Source organism: Sarcophilus harrisii, chromosome 2 (genome assembly GCF_902635505.1).
Source record: "Sarcophilus harrisii chromosome 2, mSarHar1.11, whole genome shotgun sequence".
NCBI lineage: Eukaryota > Metazoa > Chordata > Mammalia > Dasyuromorphia > Dasyuridae > Sarcophilus > Sarcophilus harrisii.
Genome location: NC_045427.1, coordinates 478,203,564 through 478,223,688, shown reverse-complemented (window position 1 = coordinate 478,223,688; position 20,125 = coordinate 478,203,564). Strand labels below are relative to the sequence as shown.

The window sequence follows — 20,125 nt, the reverse complement described above, 5'->3', positions numbered from 1 at the left end:
GGTGGTCATCCAGGTTCTTTAATATTTTCAGAAAGATACTCAGTTTCTCACAAAGCAACCTTTTCTATCCTAGTTCCTAGAAAATGCTTCCTTTGTATAATAAACTGGCAGTTGCTTTCCTGTAACATCCATTAACTGGATCCTACTTTTCTCCTCTGGAATTAATAAAACTAAGGCTGTTCTCTTTTCCACAATAGCTCTTCTGGTATTTTTAAGACCAGCAATCCTATCTTTTCCTTCCCCTTAGTCATTTCATGGCTTGGGTGGGGGAGGAGGGGAGAGAAACAAATATGTTCATTAATGACATGACCCAGAAGGCAAAGAATGTATTTGTTAAAGAAGAATTAACAAGGGTGAATGATTAATGGGCAGGGACTTTTGGAGCTAATTTTTAAAATATGAAAATATTTAATTGATGAAAGCAGTGTCATGAAGAAAACTGCTATAATAATAGCTCAGCTATTATTTTTCTGGTACTCGAGGAACACCTGCTGGCTATACAGGGCGTTGCAGGTTTTCCTATGGTTCCCATATAGCAAAATACAGAAGACACATGAAGAGAAGTTAGTTCTTTCCATATAGTCACAGATGTGGAAATAAAAGTTAACGATTTTTAAACATTTTTTATTTATACAAACCATCCCATTTCCCTCCCCCAAATATAGAATAAGATGAAATTCCTTCCTCATTTATTAACAAACTTGTCCTATAATCCAATAATAAGTAAATGTTAGCAGACTACATTTTTCACCTGTAATACTCCAATTGGAATGGGGTCACTATTATTATTTTATAGACCAAAAAAATTAAAACTAAGTAGGGAGAAAGGTTGATAAGAACCTTCATTCCCAATTCTCAAGGTAGCATTATCAGGACTGAATGTGGTCTCTGAAGGAATCCCCTCTAGTTAAACACAGAGTTGTTTTTTTTTTTTTTTAATTTTCTGGCCATGGGGACAAAGGTCTTCTGGTAGCTTCCAATCTTTAAAAATAACCACTTAACTTGGGAGTAAATAGGGAGTCTAACAGAAAATGAAAGCCCTATCAAAACCACTTTAGAAGGGTAATTTATGAGAATTATATTACTAAGCATTATTAGATTTTATTAAGTTATTCCATCAAGTTATCCTTAAAAGACCAATCCTTTCTGGGATTGGAAGAAAACTTTACATTTGTTCAATTAAACTGGACTGAAGATCATAAGTTAGCAAAGCCAAGATTAGACTAGAGAGTGGTACTTGGAGGAAATGAATTTTAGAGCTTGTCATTTGTTAAATAAAAAAGACAAGTACAAAAAGGATGAGACACCTGAAAAGGTCATATGCTACATATATTAGAAAATTTATTTTCAAACTTATGATCAGGTGGCAGGTGAAAAGGAAGAGAATTTAGAAGAGAAATGCCTACTTTACATCAGACATTTCACTAGACCCAATACTCCACTAATATAGTGAAGTACAAACCTCAAAACATACAAAGTGCTATATAGAGTGTGGTAAACAGGGACCAAGCTCCAAACGCAGCAAGAGACTAGGGGAAGGAAGACTCAGGAAGAGAAGATAATCAGTTACAAACCAAAGAAAGCAGAACTTTGTCATCCCTTAGAAAGTAACTTTCATCAATTTCATTCTTTACCCCAAACTTTTTGGATAGCTCCCCCAAATCCAGAGTGCCTCAGTTACTCTTTTTATAAGATATATCCAATCTCTCACAGGTTAATTCAAACTCAGAGTTCAAACCCCTCCAATTTTTAGCTCCCTCTACAGTCCCTAAATTTTATGAACTATGGGTCATAAAATAGGAGTGAAATATATGACTCTTTTACACATTTTTCCTATAAAAATCTGATTAAGTGGCAGTTTATAACCTACCTTGTCAAAAGGTCAAAATTTATGGATTATATATAAAACAAAATTGGAAAGATCTCATTCATAAAAACTCTGGTTTGGGGGTTATTCAAGAAGTATTCTTAGGTCCTCATATATAAGCATTCTTAGCAGTGGAGGAAAAGGCCACAATTCTTTCAAACAGTACTATGGAGGCAACAGTGTTGAACATCCAATTTCTTATCATCTGATTCTGTGTTCTCTCCATGAAACTCAATTATCAACTTCTTCTTCATCATTCTGCTCCTCCTCTTCCATTCTTTCATCATAGTCTTCATTATCATCTTCCCGGCTTTTGTCTTGTTCCTCAGAATCTGTTCTTTTGTCTTTATCCTTCTTCTTTTGTTCTGAAGCTTCCTTCTTACCTTTTTGTTCACGTCTATATGCTAGAAATAGAAGGTAGCTATAATAAGGCAAAGCTAAACAAACAGAACCAAATTATCGCACTCTAATAGCTTATTATTTCAAAAGTAGAGACACTAAAGCATCTGAGACAGATTCAAATGAAGATGCTGCCAATACTCAATACTATATTAAGTCCAACTGGTTAAATCATATGACAAACACTGTACCAAGGATCCATGTCTACAGCCCAAGATAATACAGCGGTTGTTACCATCTAATGCTTCTTTTAAAGGAGAAATGAATCGCTGAAATTCCATCTCTTCCATAGCCGACAGTACATCACCAGCATTTAGGGTCTTCCGCTTTCCTTTCATCGCAAAGTTGTTTGCACTTAGGAAAAAAAAGAGAGAGAAATTATTTTGGCCAACTCCTGTTTCAAGACATTTAAAGACAGGAATGTATAAGCAAATCTGATTGCCTGACCAAGCTCACATCTAGGAAAAGTACTATTGCCCCAAACTTTAGTCAGTGATTACAAAACACAATTACTCTGGTAAAGGAAGGAAAGAAAGTGTGAAAGAGCAGGTGCAGCAGTTTTAGGCCATGTGGAACTTGAAGGGCTACCTACGCCAAAGACTGTTGCAGGAAGCCCTTTGTAAATATTTGATATAATTATATTTTGAATGCCTTATTTTACTAATGAAGGAAGAAAGAGCTGACTTTTGAGATCAGATTAGTGGTTCTTCTCTCAGATCATTTCAAAAGGTCCATAATACTAACACATTTAAATTTCTCATACACTAAAACACTGATAGCCAGTTATAACACTGCTCCATGGCCAAGCTCACTTCCTGAAGAAGGCAGCATGGCTTAGTGGAAGGAGTACCAGAGCTGGAGAAAGAGTAAGGAGAGCTGGGTTCAAGTCCTAATTCTGTTCAGTTGTTGTGGAACCTCATCTGTCAGTCTTGGCGAGGTCAATTTGAGAATGAGGAAACTACATTAGATTATCTCAAAGCGAGACAGGGACTTGAGAGGAACTTTCACTGGACATTGATTTTACTAGAATGGGAAACTCTCAATCAAGGAAAACCCTCTCCGAAAACAATCTACCCCTTCTCGGAAACCCAACACCCGAGGCACTGAGGGAGAATTAAGGGACTTGTCAAGTGTCAAAAGCTAAACTATGGATCAGAAGCTGCTTTTGAACACAGGTCTCCCTGGTTTCCGGAGACACAAAGTCCCTGCCCTCAGAGCTAACATTTCTACGGAGGAAATACCGACTGCGAACAGATTCACAAGTACAAAAAATAGCCAGGTAAGGGATAACGGGGAGGACGCGGCCAGAGCCTGCGGGGCAGCCGGGGACTTGGGTAAGGGACGTTCCGAGCACCAAGGGGTTCGGGGCGACGCCGGCAGCGCGGGGTGAGCGAGGGTGAGCAGCAGCCCGCGGGGCTCCGGCCAGCAGCCCGCGGGGCTCCGGCCAGCGACCCGCCTGGGATCTCCGGCCAGCAGCCCGCCTGGGATCTCCGGCAGTCTCGGCCCCTCACCAGGACGTGGCGTACAGCACGAACACGCTGGCAGCCCTAGAGATGGCACTTCGAGCCTCTTTGGAAATGTTGACTCCGTCGGGGAGCTGCAAGGGAGACGGCATCGGGATTAGTGGCTGCGCCCCGGGCCCGGCCCCGGCCCCGGCCCCGGCCCGACTCCGCTCACCGCCTCCTTGATGATCCTGGTAATGACGGCATTCGGAAGGTTCAAGTCCTCCGGCCTTTCCGCCATGGTCGCCTCGCCCTCCGTTTCCCTCGGGAAAGTGGCAACGACGCCGCCGCCGGCCTCCAGCGCAAGGCGGCGGTTGCCCCCGGAGCTACGCCGGTCTCGTTGCTCGCCCAAGGCGCCGCTCCGGCGTCCGTACTTCCCGCCCCCGGCCGCGTGTCCCGCCCGGGCTTCCGTCCGCACGCCCGCCTCTCCGTCCCAGCGCGCTGCACGCCGTCCGAGAGCGGCGCCAGCCTCGTGCTCTCCCTGCGAGCGACTTCCCCCGACGGGTTTTGGCCAATCCAAGGGCCCCTGGGCCCAGTCGGGAAACCTGAAGGCCCCGCCCTTCCCGGTGGGCCCCCATGGTGCAGCGCGCGGTTGCCTAGAGACTTCTTTAATGCTCTCTGTGTCGCGCAGACTTGGCGGAGGCTGAATGAACATATGTCTGTTGGGCTGGGATGAAAGGTCTGCGCTGGGAAAGTCCCGCTCACTTCAATGCCGGGGCAGAGATCCCCTCAGAGCCGCGCTTTCGCGTCCCTCTCAGCGGGCGTCCTCCCGCCAACTCTCCGGCTTGGCAGTGCTCGTGGTCCCCGGGGTGTTGCTTTATCCTGACTCCCAGGTCCTGTTCCCCATCTTTGTCTTGGTGTCCCCGGCCCAACCTCCCTCGGTGGTTCCGTGCTCCTTGTGCCCCGCCTGACCCTTACCGCCCTCCGCCTCTGCTCTGTCCCGCCGCCCCTCAGCTCCCCCAGCCACTCCTGTGCCTGCTCTGGGCCCCGCCTCTCCGGGACACCCTGCCCTTAACCAGCTTGTCTGGTTTTGTGTCTCCCCGGGACCGTCCCGTTGGCCCCTTTGCGCCGCGGCGGCGATTCTTTGGCGGAAGGAGCCAGCTGCCTCTCCCGGAGCAGAATCGCGGTTTCTCAGCGACTTCCACTCTTAGCCAGCCAGTCATGCAGCGCCGTGCGTTAGAGGCGGCAGGATCTGAATCCTTCCGCCTGGTTCGCTCACTCTCCCTAACTGCTGCCTCCGACTCATCCTCTAATAACGGGCTCTAACTTTTCTCGCGCCCTCCTCCTGCCCTTTTCTCTGGCTTCCCCAGATTCCTGAATCCTTTTTTCCCTTTAAGCTTCTCTGGTTTCCAGATTTTGCTCCCTTCCTAAAAGAATCTCAGGGCTAGGCTTCTGCTTTCTTTGGCTCTTGAAACTTTCCATCAGACATGGTTTTTAAAATGTTTCAAATAATATATATATAATTAGTAGTAGTACCATTATTGATAGGATGCTAACAGGCTGGTGTTGTGAGGAAAAATGAAGTAAGATATGGGAAAGTGTATTGGAAAACAGAAGTGCCATATAAGTGCAAGATAATTATATATTTTTTACTCGTTTCATAGGATAATGGGATTTGTAATTAGAAGAGAATTTATAGATCATCATTTGAGCATTTCATTATATATAAGGAAGCAGGCGGAAAAGAGAAATTGCTTGTCCTAGGTCACAGATTCACTATCAGATTCCTCCTTCAAATCCCGATCCTCTGACTCCACATTCAGTATTCTTTTCAATCACCGTTTTTATCTGCCTCTGTATCAGGATTGTATTAGTTTATTAGCTGTGTTTGTAATAATGGAATTAATGCTTTTCTTTAATTTTACTAATGGTATCTGAACCACCTCCCTGTTGGTCCCCATTCTAATGCTTTTTTTTTTTTTTGAGGTGATATAGGTATTCACAATCAAATTAAAGTATGGACTACATGTTGCCATGCAGATATAACTCAATATTATGTATTATTCCCTATCTTATTCAATTCTTGTTTCTCTAGATGGCTAATGATCTTGAGGTTGATTTCTGTAGTCAACCTGTGATAAATGTCAGATTGCCAGATCTCAGTCAGTTGGATGAGACCACCTGCTCACAGCTTGTTTGCCAGCATCCACACTGTTGGGCAGCAATCCGAAGGCTTCAAAGAGGCCATCCTCGAATTCTTCAACCAATTTCCAGAGCTCCTAAGAAAAGTGAAGGTGAATGGACAAGACCCTATCACATTTGTACTAAGAACCATATGTTTGGTATATTTAGCCTCCTTTCTGACCAATTTTTATTCTGGTCTGCATTTCTAGATGAACTGCCAACTCTCAAGATAGTGGACTTATCTTTACCTGATTCTTTTATTTTGGCCAAGAGAATCAGTGATTCGGTCCCATTTTTCAAGCATCCACCTTCTTTGAGTGGAGACTCTAAAGTCGAGTCGGATTTACAAAGCAGGTGAATCATCTGAATCATCATGGAAACCCTGGAAATCATATGCCTCATAATCTCAGGTGTTATTTTTTAGATCCAGTGCTCCAGAATTTAGCATGCCAGGTTAAAAAAAGAAACAATTGCTTTATCACAATAGGTCTGCCTGGGAAGAAAGAGTTATCTCCCACTAATGAAATGAAGTGTTGAGTAGATGTTGAGGAAGGGGAAAGAAATATGTCCATTATTGGGTTCCAATAGGCTTGCTAAATGAAATGTACCTGGTCATTGCTGCAAGTATATTAAAAATTTTTCAGATTTTAATTTCTTGTATTATTCTTAATTGCTTCGTGCTTGAAACTATATTGCAAACTCTGAGAGACAGAAGGGTGGTTTTTGCTTTCTTGCATGTACCATAGTAACTGGCACATAGTTAAATAGGTGCACAATAAATACTTGGATTGAAAAGTAGATCATCTTAGAGTCAAAGTACAAGTGTTGGACCCTTTTACATACTTTTTAGTGATGTTTTTCCTGTTCAATGTAGCTCAATGAGAGAGGGTGAAACTGAACAAAGGGAAGATCATTTTCATGCTTTGGAGAAAAGAATGGAAAACTGCCTTTTTATGGTGTGAAAGTGGACATATGGTTGGCAGGCATTCACACTTTTCTCCTGGCTTAAAGCTATAGTGCAGAGTTGATGGGGAACTGCTATAGCAAGTCAGTCCTTTCAATTCAGCTATATTAATGTATAATGTATAGCCCTTACTTTCCATTTCTGTGGCTGCTGTATTCAGAACCATGAAGGTACTAACTCTTATCTAGCTTGTGTCAATAACTTCCTAACAAGTCTCTGTCTCTTCTTTCAGTCCATCTTGTATATTTATACCAGACTGATTTTCTTAAAGCACTAATTAGTATGTCTTCCCTCCTACTCAACATTTTCATAGGCTTTTCTTTGCTTACAGAATAAAGCCAAAACTTAGGTTTGTTATTCCAGCCTCTTCATTCCCTTTCCCACTTTATCTCCTACCTGTTTCCTCCTACTTTTATCTCCTGTTTACAGGAACCTTACCCTTTATCTAAACTAGTCTACACATCATATTTATTTTTTGTTTTAAAACTTATAAAACCCTTTCTAAATGTCAAACCTATGAGGGAGGCATTTTAAATATTTCCATTTTCTATATGAGGGAACTTGAGTCTAAGAAAGGAGAAGCGTTTGCCCCATGATCACTCATGGAGTAAGTGTCTGTCTGACATTCTCTCCACCTTACTGGATTGTCTTTCTAGGCCCAACTCAAGTTCTCCTGTCTCCATGAAATTTAACCAGATTTTTTTTCTTTTAAGAGGGATTGGTTGGGGTCAGCTGGTTGGTGCAGTGGATGGAACACCAGCCTGAAGTCAGGAGGACCTAAGTTCAAATCTGGTCTCAGACACTTAATACTTCCTAGCAGTGTGACCTTGGGGAAGTCACTTAACCCCAATTGCCTCCTTTAAAAAAAAAAAAAAGGGATTGGTCTTGCCGTTTTCTCAGAACTCCTATAGCAGCTAGGTGGCATGATGCATGAGTCAGGAAGACTCATCCTTCTAAGACTCATCTTCCTAAATTCAAATCTAGTAGCAGACACTTACCACTTATGTGACTCTGGGAAAGTAACCCTATTTGCCTTAGTTTCCTTATTTATAAAATGAGCTGGAGAAGAAAATGACAAGCCTCTCTAATATCTTTTCCAAGAAAACCCCAAATGAGTTCATGAAGAGCTGAACATAATTGAAAATGGTTGAAAAACAACTCATTATATAGCTAACACATGATGCATTGTACCATTCCTATCTTCCCAACTGGTATAAATCTCTTGAAGACAGGGACTGCATCTCATACTTCCTTGTGTCCTAATCATGTGTCATCCACATAGTAGATGTTTCACACTTGTCTGTTGATCATGATGCATTTCTTTACTACCAGATTGGGAAGCAGAAATTAAAAAGGGGAACTTTACAATAGTGAGGAATTATGGAGAAGCATTATTGCCATAAGCATGAGGAAGGGTTACTCCTAGACTTTCCCTCTACCAGCCTTTATTTTCCTTTCACTTTTCCTAATAATCCTTTTATGTTTCTATTTCAGTGTGGAAGAATCTTTTTTAGGCTTCAGATCTCTGAGAGACTTCCATGGTAAGGGTTTTGGCCAGAATCGTCGAAAACCTGCCAAAGTAAGCAAAGAAAATTATTATTATTATTATTATTATTTTATTTAATAGCCTTTTATTTACAGGATATATACATGGGTAACTTTACAGCATTAACAATTGCCAAACCTCTTGTTCCAATTTTTCACCTCTTACCCCTCCCCCCACCCCCTCCCCTAAATGGCAGGATGACCAGTAGATGTTAAATATATTAAAATATAACTTAGATACACAATAAGTATACATGACCAAAACATTATTTAAGCAAAGAAAATTAATCCACATTTGTAGTATAGTATATCTTTCCAGGTGAGCTGAATAGCACAGAATAAAATGTCTTTTATATAACCTGTATTCTTGGGTAGGGCGCTAGGTGGCATCATAGTGCTGGGTTTAGAGTCAGAAAAACTCATTTTCCTTAGTTCAGATCTGGATACTTAACTAGTTGTGTGACTCTGGGCAAGTCACTTAACCCTGTTTGACTCAGTTTCCTCAAATGATAAACTGAGCTGGAGAAAGAAATGGTAGACAATTCCGGTATCTTCACAAGAAAACCTCAAATGGGATCATGAAGAGCTGGTTTTGACTGAAATGACTACACAACAATATTCTTGGGTAGTGTCTGTTGTTTGTTTCATGACTAAAGAAAGCCGTAATCTCAGAAGTATACAGAATAAATCTGGGAAGTTCAATGATAAGATGATGATGATGATGGTGTGTGTATGTGTATAAATATTCAGTTATTGTTAAACAGAGCTCAGAGACTTACATGAACTGATGTTGAGTAGATGAGCAGAACTAGGAGATCATTATATACAGCAACAAGAAGACTATACAATGATCAATTCTGATGGACGTGGCTTTCTTCAACAGTGAGATGATTCAGACCAGTTCTAATTGTTCAGTGATGAAGAGAGCCATCTGCACCCAGAGAAAGAACGGTGGGAATTGAGTGTGGATGAAAACATAGCATTCTCATTCTTTCTGTTTGCTTGCATTCTGTTTTCTTTCTCAGTTTTTTTTCCTTATTGATCCAATTTTTCTTGTGCAGCAAGATAACTATAAATATGTATACATATATTGAATTTAACATATATTTTAACATATTTAACATGCATTAAATTACTTGCCATCTAGGGGAGGAGGTAGGAAGGAGGGGAAAATTGGAACACAAGGTTTTGCAAGGGTTAATGTTGAAAAATTACCCATGCATGTTTTGTAAATAGATTACTGTAAATAGATTTTTATAAATAGATTAATAGATTAGATTTGTTTTTAATTTTACTTTTTTCATTTTTTAATTAAAGCTTTTTATTTAAAAAACTTTGACTATTTTGTCTTGTGTGCCTAATCTATCCCACTGGTCCACCACTCTTTCTTAGCCAGTACTAAATGGTTTTGACGACTGTTGCTCTATAATAGTTTTAGACCTGGTATGGCCAGGCCACCTTCATTTGCATTTTTTTCATTAATTCCCTTGAAATTCTTGATCTTTTGTTCTTCCAGGTGAATTTTGTTATTATTTTTTCTAGCTCTATAAAGTAATTTTTTTTGGCAGTTTGATTGGTATGGCACTGAATAAGCAGATCAATTTAGATAGAATTGCTATTTTTATTATATTATCTTAGCCTACTTAGAAGCAATTAATATTTTCCCAATATTTTAGATTTGACTTTATTTTTTAAAAATTTTCAATAGTATTTTATTTTAAAAAATATATGTAAAGATAGTTTTTAACATTCTTTTTTGTAAGACTTTGTGCTTCATATTTTTCTCTTTTCCTCCCTTCTGTCTCTCCTCCCCAAGATAGCAATCAATTTTTTCTTTTTTTTTTAAATTTATTATTATAGCTTTTTATTTACAACATATATGCATGGGTAATTTTTCAACATTGACCCTTGCAAAACCTTCTGTTCCAAATTTTCCCTTTCTTCCCCCTACTCCCCTCCCCTAGATGGCAAGTAGTCCAATACACATATGTTAAGATATATGTTAAATCCAATATATGTATACATATTTATACAGTTATCTTGCTGCACAAGAAAAATTGGACCTAAAAAGAAAGAAAGAAAACCTGAGAAGGAAAACAAAAATGCAAGCAAATAGTAACAGAAAGAGTGGAAATGTTATATTGTGGTCCACACTCATTTCTCATAGTTCTCTCTCTGGATGTAGCTGGTTCTCTTCATTACTGAACAATTGGGACTGGTTTGAATCATCTTATTGTTATATATATCTTCTTGATCTGGTAATTATGTATTTTGAATACTCCCTGATAATTCTGCTCAGCATATGATTGTGTTCTCTTTTCTTTTGTTTTATATTACTTTTCTGTTTTCCTTTTTTTTCCTTACTTTTTTTCAAATAAAATAAACTTTAAAAAATATCATTGATTTATGTGGGTTTATTTTATATCCTACAACTTTGCTAAAGTTGTTAATTGTTTCAGTTAGTTTTTTAGTTGATTCTCTAGGATTCTCTGAGTATACCATCATATTGTCTGCAGATAGTGCTAATTTTGTTTCCTCATTGTCTACTCTAATTCTTTTAGTTTCTTTTTCTTCTCCTACTGCTAAAGCTAATATTTCTAGTATGATATTGAATAATAGTAGTGATATTGCACATTCTTGTTTCATACTTTATCTTATTAGGAGTGCTTCTAGTTTATCTCCATTACATATAATGCTTGTTGATGATTTTAGATGGATGCTGCTTACCATTTTAAAGAAAACTTCATTTATTCCTATGCCCTCTCGTGTTTTTAAATAGAAATAGTTGCTGCATTTTGTCAAATGCTTTTTCTGTATCTAGTGAGATAATCATATGATTTCTGTTAGTTTTGTTGTTTGAGATGGTCAGTTATGCTAGTATTTTTTCTGGTGTTGAACCATCCTGGAATTCCTGGTATAAATCTTATTTGTTCATGGTATATTATCCTAGTGATTGATTGCTGTTAATCTCTTTGTTAATATTTAAGATTTTTGCATCAATATTTATTAGGGAGATTGGTCTATAATTTTCTTTCTTTGTTTTGGCCTTGGCCCTTCCTGATTTAGGTATCAATATCATTATCTGTGTCATAAAAGGAATTTGGTAGAATTCCTTCTGACCTATTTTTCAAAATAATTTACATAATATTAGAATTAATAGTTCTTTTAATGTTTGGTAGAATTCACCTGCTTTGGAGGTTTTTTCTTAGCGAGTTCATTGTTGGCTTGTTCAATTTTTTCCCCTAAACTGGCGTCATTAGGTATTTTATTTCTGCTTCTGTTAAACTGGGCAATTTATATTTTTTATGAATATTTATCTATTTGATTTATATCATCAGATTTATTGTCATACGGTTAGGCAAAATGGCTCCTAATTTATTTTCCTTTAATTTTTTTCATTTATGGTAAGTTCATTCTTTTTGTTTTTGACATTGGTAATTTGGTTTTCTTTTCTTTTTCTAATCAAATTAAAGATTTATCTATTTGACTTTTTTCATAAAATCAACTCTAGTTTTATGATTTCAGAAGTTTTTTATTTTCAATTTTGTTAATTTCTCTTTTGATTTTCAAAATTTTTAATCTGATATTTAATTGGGGTTTTACTTTGTTCTTTTTCTATCTTTTTTAGTTGCATGCCTAATTCATTGATCTGCTCTTTATTTTATTCATGCAAGCATTTAGAGATATAAAATTTCCTCTTAAGAATTGCTTTGGCTGCATTCCCAAAGTTTTGGTATGTTGTCTCCTTAGCATCATTCTTTTGGATGAAATGCTTGTTTCTATGATTTGTTATTTGACCAACTCATTCTTTAGGGTTAAATTGTTTAATTTCTAATTAGTTTTTAGTTTATCTTTCCATGACTTTTGGGTTAAATTGTTTAATTTCCAATTAGTTTTTGATCTATCTTTCCATGACTCTTTATTGCATGTAATTTTTATTGCATCATGATCTGAAAAGAATGCACTTAACATTTCTGCCTTTCTGTATTTGATTGTGAGGTTTTTAATACCCTAATACTTGGTCAGTTTTTGTGTAGGTGCTATTTGCCTTTGAGAAAAAGACATGTTCTTTTCTTTCACCATTCAATTTTCTCCAGAGGACTTATTGTTCTTCAGAGAAGTTAGATCGTTTCACAAATCCACCAATAATGCATCATTGTCCCAAGTTTTTCCACATCCCTTCTAACACTTATCTTTTCCTGTTATTTTAGCCCATGTGAGATGTGTGAAGTGTTACTTCAGAGTTGTATTAATTCATATTTTTCTAATAAACTTCTCTAGTGATTTAAAACATTTTCCCATATGATCATAAGTTGCTTTAATGTTTTCCTCTGAAAATTGTCTGTTCATATCTTTTGACCATTCATGAATTGGGGAATGACTTGTATTCTTATAAATTCGACTTGGTTCTCTATTTAAAAATGAGGCCTTTATCATAAATCCTGCCTATAAAAACTCCCCCCCCCACTTTTCTACTTAACTTTTAATCTTAGCTGTATTGATTTTTTTTTGTGTGTGTAAAATCTTTTTAATTTAATGTAAAAAAAGTTGTCCGTTTTGCATTTTTAAATGTTCTCTAGTTCTTCTTTGGCCATAAATTCCTCCCTTTCACATATCTGATAGGTAGATTATCCTTTGCTTGACTAATTTGCTTATAGTGTCATCCTTTATGTCTAAATTATGAACCCATTTTAACCCTGTCTTGGTATAGGATATGAGATGTTGGTCTGTGTCTAGTTTCTGCCATACTATTTTCCAATTTTCCAGCAATTTTTGTCAAAAAGTAAGTTCTTATCCCAGAAGCTGGGGTTTTGGGGTTTATCAAACACTAGATTACTGTAGTCACTATTGTCTTGTGTAACTAACCTATCCCACTGATCCACTACTCTTTTTCTTAGCCAATATCAAATGTTTTGATGATTGCTGTCTTATAATATAGTTTTAGGTCTGGCATTTTTTCCCATTAATTCCCTTGATGTTTCTGTTCTTTTGTTCTTCCAGATGAATTTTATTATTATTTTTTTCTAGCTCTCTAAAGTAAATATTTGGTAGTTTGATTGGTATGGCACTGAATAAGCAGATTTAGGTGGAATTGTCATTTTTATTGTGTTAGCTCAGCCTACTCATGAGCAACTGATATTCTTCCAGTTGTTTAGATCTAACTTTGTGTGAAAATGTTTTGTGATTGTGTTCATATAGTTCCTCTCAGGTAGATTCCCAGATATTTTATATTATTTGCAGTTAATTTAAATGGGATGTCTCTTTCTCTCTTTTGCTGCTGGGCTTTCTTGGACACCTATAGAAATGCTAATGTTTTATGTGGGTTTATTTTATATCCTGCAACTTTGCTAAAGTTGTTAATTATAAGTAATTTTTTAGTTGATTCTCTAAATATACCATCTTATCTGCAAAAAATGATAATTTTGTTTCCTCATTGCCTTCTCCAACTCAATTTCTTTTTCTTCTCTTATTGCTAACATTAACATTTCTAACGATAATAGACAACCTTGTTTCATTCCCGATCTTACTGGGAATGTTTTTGTTTTACCCCATTATATATAATGCTTGTTGATGGTTTTAGATCGATGCTACTTATTTTAGGGAAACCTTCATTTATTTTCCTGTACTCTCTAGTGTTTTTATTAGGAATGGTGGTGTATTTTGTCAAATGCTTTTTCTGCATCTACAGAGGTAAATATATATGATTTCAGTTAGTTTTGTTATTGATATGGTCAATTATGTTGATAGTTTTCTTGATACTGAACCAGCCCAGCATTCTTGGTATAAATTCTACTTGGTCATAGTGTATTATCCTGTTTACAAGTTGCTGTAATCTCTTTGCTAATATATATATATATATATATATATATATATATATATATATTATAATTTTAAAAAATTTTAATAGCTTTTTATTTACAAGTTATACGAATGGGTAATTTTACAGCATTGACAATTACCAAAACTTTTGTTCCAATTTTTCCCCTCCTTCCCCCCACTCCCTCCCCTAGATGGCAGAATGACCAATCCATATTAAATATATTAAAGTATAAATTAAATACAAAATAAGTATACATGACCAAACCATTATTTTGCTTTATAAAAAGAATCGGACTCTGAAATATTGTACAATTAGCCTGTGAAGGAAATAAAAAATGCAGGCAGGCAAAAATATAGGGATTGGGAATTCAATGGGAACTCATCTCCCAGAGTTTTTTCTCTGGGTATAGCTGGTTCAGTTCATTACTGTTCCATTGGAACTGATTTGGTTCATCTCATTGCTGAAGAGGGCCAGGTCCATTAGAATTGATCATCATATAGTAGTGTTGTTGAAGTATATAATGATCTCCTGGCCCTGCTCATTTCACTCAGCATCAGTTCGTGTAAGTATCTCCAGGCCTTTCTGAAATCATTCTGTTGGTCATTTTTTTACCGAACAATAATATTCTTTGCTAATATTTTTAAAAGATTTTTTTTTTGCATCAATATTCATTAGGGAAATTGGTCTATAATTTTCTTTTTGTGTTTTGGCTCTGGCCCTTCCTGTTTAGATATCAGTGCTATCAGTTGTGTAGCCTCACTCAGCTTCAGTTTTCTGACTTATAAAAATGATAATAATACTTTGTCATAGGCTTGTTGTGAGGTTCCAATGAGGGAAAAATATATATTATGAGGTTCCAATGAGTATATGGTCAATTTATTTATACACATATACATACATATACCGCTCTGTAAACCATAAAGTATAAAGCACTATATAAATGTCACGTTTTATAATTGTTATTATCAATTTCCCTGACTTATGTGCCACTTGGGTATTTATTTTGAACTGAGTTACTTGGGTCATATAAACTCACATAAATTAGCATTAATATCTTTTCATTTTTTGTTGTAGCTCCCAGTGCTGAATTTGAATTCAACATATATTCCAAAATCTCCAGATGGTGGGAATTTAGTTATGGTATGGATCCCAGATGAACCTGTGAAATACAAGAGACCTGACCAGAAGCGTAGGACAAAGTGAGCATTATTCCTAACCTTGGGATTTCTTAGATTTTATACCTGCATGAAACTCCTAGAGATTCTCCACCTCTAGGTTTCTCTCTAGTAAAGATTTTTCATAACAGAAATTAGAATTGCCCCCCAACTCAGTTGAATGGCTGGTGTGTGAGAGAGAAATCACCATCATTCTTAACCTATACGGATTATTACAGATTTTACAGAATTACAGATAATACAGATGAGGCCTTATAATTTTCTGACTAATCATTGTTTATTGTATATAAAGTATCTGGAAGTAGATAGAGAAATCCTGGGACAGTTTGTAATTCATAGGCCTTTTCATGCTTTGTTTCCATAGATTGAGCCCAGATAAGGCATCTATACCTTTGAAGAATAGCAAAGCTATATCAAGCCTGGAAGGGATCAGCAAAAAAGCAGCTCATAAGGTTGTAAACTCTTTGTTCAATTTCACTGATCAAAGTGTTGATATTTTTGTTCTGTTAGGTAGAGATTTTTTTCCTACCAGTTCTCCTCAACTCCTAATTAAGGAAAGAATCCAAGAGAGATCATCTTCCAGGTAGATTCACCAAACGTCTTTCCATTCCAAAAATATTTTCCCTTATGTTTATCCATTTGTGGAGAAAAGCTTTTTTGTAGATCTTTCTAAAGGGGACAGTCTTAATTGAGTGCTGGGGAAGACAACATAGGATTAGCTGACTACCAGAGTGGTGTCAGGGACCTTCTGGAAAGGAAATGGAACAAGAATGGTGTTATACAGAGAAGCTGTGCAAAATAAAGCAGGAATTGTGCTTGGAAGAAAGTAAGGGACAAGTTAGAAGTAGTGTTATAAAGCTAGCGTCTTAACTGGAAGAAGTAAGAACTCTAAGGTGGTGACAGGAAAATAAGGGAATTGTTTTTCCTATTTGTTTCTCTTCAAGAAAAAGAAAACAACACAAGTCCCTACTGGTGGGCAGCCCTGTTCTGCCCAATTGATACATCGATGGTTAAAGGTGCTCCCACCATCACCAGTCACCATGCCTTCGAATATGGGATCCCTTTCTTCCTGGGATTTCACATTCCCTAAGCAGTTATTAATGAGGTAAGCAGCATTCTTTAGAGTACAGCGATCAGAATGACTTGGGTTTGAATTATCCTTCTGATACTTATTAGCTCTTTGACCTTAGGATCATAGCCTCTTTCTGGCCTTGATTTTTCCTTATACAATGAAGATAAATAAAAGATACACCTGTCTCATAGGATTATTGGCAGAATTGAATGATAATTAAGTATAGAAAGCACTTTGCAAGCCCTAAAACATGGTATCAGTGTTGAGTTCTTCTCTTCTGTTTCTCTTTCCCTCCCAGTCTTCCTTACCTTCTCTTCTTCCTTCCTTCCTCCTCCCCTAAGTACTCTTCCTTTTTTTCCTACTCTTTTCCCTTGCGGTTCTCTGTGAATACCAAAAGATGAACCTGCTTCTTTCTGAATCAAGAAGTGGAGTGAATACTCCCCCTCCTAATCTGTTTATACTTTTGTCTTAAGTTCACAGTTGGGCACAGATGGGCAATTATCTCTGGGTGAGTATCTCTAAGTGTTTTTACAGCAGAGTATTGATTTGTGCAAATCTCTTTCATGGTCCGGATAGTGAAATTTCACTGATCCTTTAGACATTTTCAACCATTTATTCATATTCTTTCAGAATAGAACTATTTGCTCTCTGTTTATCCTTCTCTTCAGCTCTTTGTCTAATGAAGAGAAAGCAATTGCAAAGATGAACCAATTGGATGTCATAGATGAAGAGAGCCTTTTTCAAAAAAGGCATCCATTTAAATTGTCCAAGACAAAGATGATTCTGGCTGTGCACAGAATAAACCTTCAGGTAAGAGCAAGGAGATTTTAAGGGGAAGGTGTTTTTTTTCACTTGACCAGACTCAGAGGATGAGTACTGAAGTCCAAAGCACTGGTAACCTTGTTATCAGAACTGATATTAGGAAGTGTCTTCTCAGGGGAGGATTAACAGCAGGAAGGCTATGCATTTTTTAAGCAGACCATAGGTTTTTAGTGATGCCCTGTATTCAGTCTCTGAAAGTGTTTGTCCTTAAGAACCTTAGAATTCATTTTTGTAGATAAAACATGCACATAAAATGGCTTGGAAATTTAAAAGTTATGCTCTTGGTCATACATACATCATGGATCTTGTGTATAACATAATAGCAGATAACAGTTTTTTTTGGTCATTGTAGCATGAAAAATCTGTAATGTTGGAGCTGTCCTCATTTTCTGATATAAAATTTTAATAGAATTTTGCTTTTAAAAAAATCTGTGGTTTTTAAAGTATTCATTGTTACCTGTCTTTATTAGAGCAGAGCATTAAGCACGTATTGCTACTAAAGATTTTTAATCTCAAAGAGATTTTATAGATTATGGATTGCAAATTCTTCATTTACAGGAGAGAAGAAACCAAAGCAAGAAAGAAATGATTTGGCTAAAGTCACATAGCTAATTAGTGGCTTAGCTTAGACTAGAAATCTGACTCACAGTCTGGCTCTTTCCATTTATGCTATGCTGACTCTAGCAAGGTTCAGTCTTGGAATTGAGATGCTACTTAAATTCTGTTACTCAAGGCAGTGAGTGGAACCGGATCTATCTGTAATAGTCTACTTATTAATAACAGGGAGTATATCCTGAACACTTATTTGGCCAAGGTCATTAAGAAAACCCAAGGAGTATGTTTGGAGTTGGTCCTCACTTAAGCTGCTGTATTTTTGGCTATGCACTTTCAGTCCAAGGTACCAATAGAAATTGAAGACATCTATCACTCCTGTGAAGGATGACCTGTAAGATCAGAGATAAATGTCTACAGCTGATTCTTGGATAAGAAAAGGGCACAATTAGCATCCTTTCCCCAAAAAGTTTTAACTTTTCTGTGGTAGAATGATATAGAAGAAGGAGGAAAAGTGAATCAGCAAAATTCAGGTGGGAAAGAGTCTTAAGAAAAGCAATGTTTTTTCCCCCTACAAATATAATCCTTCATGGTAGGAACAGTGCCTTCTATTTCTTCTGCATACTTTCTACCACTCTTACATGATAATGCCTAGTAGTGCAGTGTACTGCACAGTCCTCCTTTGCAATCTCATCCTGGTGAAGAGGTGACTCTGGGTCCTGGAAGACTGTCAGTGCTGGCCCAACTCTGGTAGGCACTACCAGACTGGAAAGTTTGGTGTTTGGGCTCTATGATGGGCTAAGTGTCTTTTTTTTTTTTTTTTCTGAGGACCAACTAGTCTTTGTGAAATTTGGAGAGACTCATCATCAGATTGTCATAAGGCTTGTTAAATTCTCTGTTCAGGGAGCAGTACACGGAAAAAATCACGGATTTTTCAGGTATTGAAATATGGACATAGTGAGGTGTGGATCCTAGGGCCTCAGTATATATTTGTTGAAGGAAATCATTTGGGAAGAGTTGGGTCTAAGTATTAAAGCAAAAGAATTCATTTAAATGGGAGTTTTTCTTATGTTTCCTCAGAGGCCAGTGTTGAGATATCCAGCAAATATAAAAGAATTACATTCTAGAACGGCCAGAACAATTCCTAAGATAAAGAAAAAAGGTAGAGTTAAAAGGATCTGCTCTCAGATAAAGGGATAGGCCACTTTGGCCCCACAGAATTGTCCAGAGTCACTTCCCATCCATTGTCCTGGTTGCCCAGGGTGTGTGGAGGAATGAGGTGTAGGGGTGGGTAAGGCAGGAGAGGGTAATAGTCCTAGATAAATAGTCATGCAGAGTTTTGAATAGGACTTTACCCTACCCTCTACCAGGCTGCCATCTTAATAATATTCATCTCTGAGAGAAGGGAGGATCAGTTATTAACATGGGGTAAAATGGGAGCTTAGGAATGAAATATAAATTAACAGAAGAAGAATAGTTTGGCTTTTTGCTCATTAGATCTCAAGATTCCAGTGCAGAAAAGTGACAAAGCTGCCAGAGAGCCAGGCCTTTCAAAGAATGAGATACCACAAAGCTCAGAGATGGTGAGTGATGGTGAAGGTGCCTTGGGTTGAGCTCTCTCAAGTTGCTGTAATGAAAGGTTTGGTCCTGTCCTTAGTGCAGACAGGCAGAATTATCACGGAAAGGTGGGTACTCTTAAGTCAGTGGTTCTCAAACTTTTGTTCTCAATATCTTCATGTTGTTAAAAAAACCCTATTGAAGATCTGTTCAAAGACTTTTTGTTCACATGGGTTATATTTATAGCTATTTACTATATTAGAAATAAAAAATGATTTTGAATTTGTACTGAAAGGGTTTCAGAGACCCCAACAATTCTTTGGATTACACTTTGAGGACCACTACTTAAGTACTCAGGATATTTAGTACAGATGGTAAGATGCTCCACAGTCTCTTAAATATCTTCTGGATCTTATCTTAGATGCTGAGTTTGAGAAGTCATTTTAGTAGCCAAGAATCTTTCAAGTGCCTTTTCTCTCTCATTTTCATATTACATACAGACATACAGTCACACACATGTGAGCTTATGTACTTATCAACCTATTGAATCATGAATTTCAGGAGCTCAAAGAGGAATCAAAGAAGAGCAAGGAACTTTTGGACTTAAATCGAGTTTCTATCAGTAGCAACTTTCTGCTTCAAAAAGACAGTAAGTGATTCTATAAGAAGCAATCAGCAGGCTTACATTTATTGATGCTAAGTGAAGTGAGTAGAACCAAGAGAAC

The 20,125-nt window shown here is 37.4% G+C and overlaps 2 protein-coding genes across 3 annotated transcripts; one reads left to right on the top strand and one right to left on the bottom strand.

Annotated features, from left to right (window-relative positions):
* Positions 1 to 603: 603 nt before the first annotated feature.
* Positions 604 to 4,441, bottom strand: POLE3 (DNA polymerase epsilon 3, accessory subunit). The gene is made up of 4 exons (XM_003757306.4): positions 3,944 to 4,441; positions 3,778 to 3,863; positions 2,502 to 2,620; positions 604 to 2,271 (listed from the first exon to the last, which is right to left on the bottom strand). Exons 1-4 carry the CDS (start codon positions 4,421 to 4,423, stop codon positions 2,099 to 2,101), a joined length of 858 nt encoding a protein of 285 aa, XP_003757354.2. The 5' UTR covers positions 4,424 to 4,441; the 3' UTR covers positions 604 to 2,098.
* C2H9orf43 (chromosome 2 C9orf43 homolog) lies at positions 4,399 to 20,049 on the top strand. 2 transcript variants are annotated; one of them, XM_031954657.1, is made up of 12 exons: positions 4,399 to 4,601; positions 5,804 to 6,002; positions 6,102 to 6,246; positions 8,351 to 8,435; positions 15,297 to 15,421; positions 15,762 to 15,849; positions 16,342 to 16,502; positions 17,138 to 17,279; positions 18,672 to 18,781; positions 18,924 to 19,005; positions 19,341 to 19,426; positions 19,962 to 19,978. In XM_031954657.1, the coding sequence occupies exons 1-10, from the start codon at positions 4,416 to 4,418 to the stop codon at positions 18,934 to 18,936; spliced, it is 1,254 nt and encodes a 417-aa protein (XP_031810517.1). In that variant the 5' UTR covers positions 4,399 to 4,415; the 3' UTR covers positions 18,937 to 19,005; positions 19,341 to 19,426; positions 19,962 to 19,978. The 2 variants fall into 2 exon arrangements, with proteins under 2 accessions (XP_031810517.1, XP_031810516.1); XM_031954656.1 differs by lacking the exon at positions 18,924 to 19,005 and having other exon boundaries at positions 19,962 to 20,049.
* Positions 20,050 to 20,125: the final 76 nt, after the last annotated feature.

Bases quoted from the DNA above. Each gene is read 5' to 3' on its own strand.
- C2H9orf43 (XM_031954656.1), top strand. From the start codon at position 4,416: ATGAACATATGTCTGTTGGGCTGGGATGAAAGGTCTGCGCTGGGAAAG. The intron at 6,247-8,350 runs GTGAATCATCTG...TTTCTATTTCAG, and splicing joins GAGTCGGATTTACAAAGCAG to TGTGGAAGAATCTTTTTTAG. The intron at 18,782-19,340 runs GTATTGAAATAT...TTTGCTCATTAG, and splicing joins AAAAATCACGGATTTTTCAG to ATCTCAAGATTCCAGTGCAG.
- POLE3 (XM_003757306.4), bottom strand. From the start codon at position 4,423: ATGTTCATTCAGCCTCCGCCAAGTCTGCGCGACACAGAGAGCATTAAA. The intron at 3,864-3,943 runs GTGAGCGGAGTC...TCTCCCTTGCAG, and splicing joins CCAGGATCATCAAGGAGGCG to CTCCCCGACGGAGTCAACAT. The intron at 2,621-3,777 runs GTGAGGGGCCGA...TTTTTTCCTAAG, and splicing joins GTGCTGTACGCCACGTCCTG to TGCAAACAACTTTGCGATGA.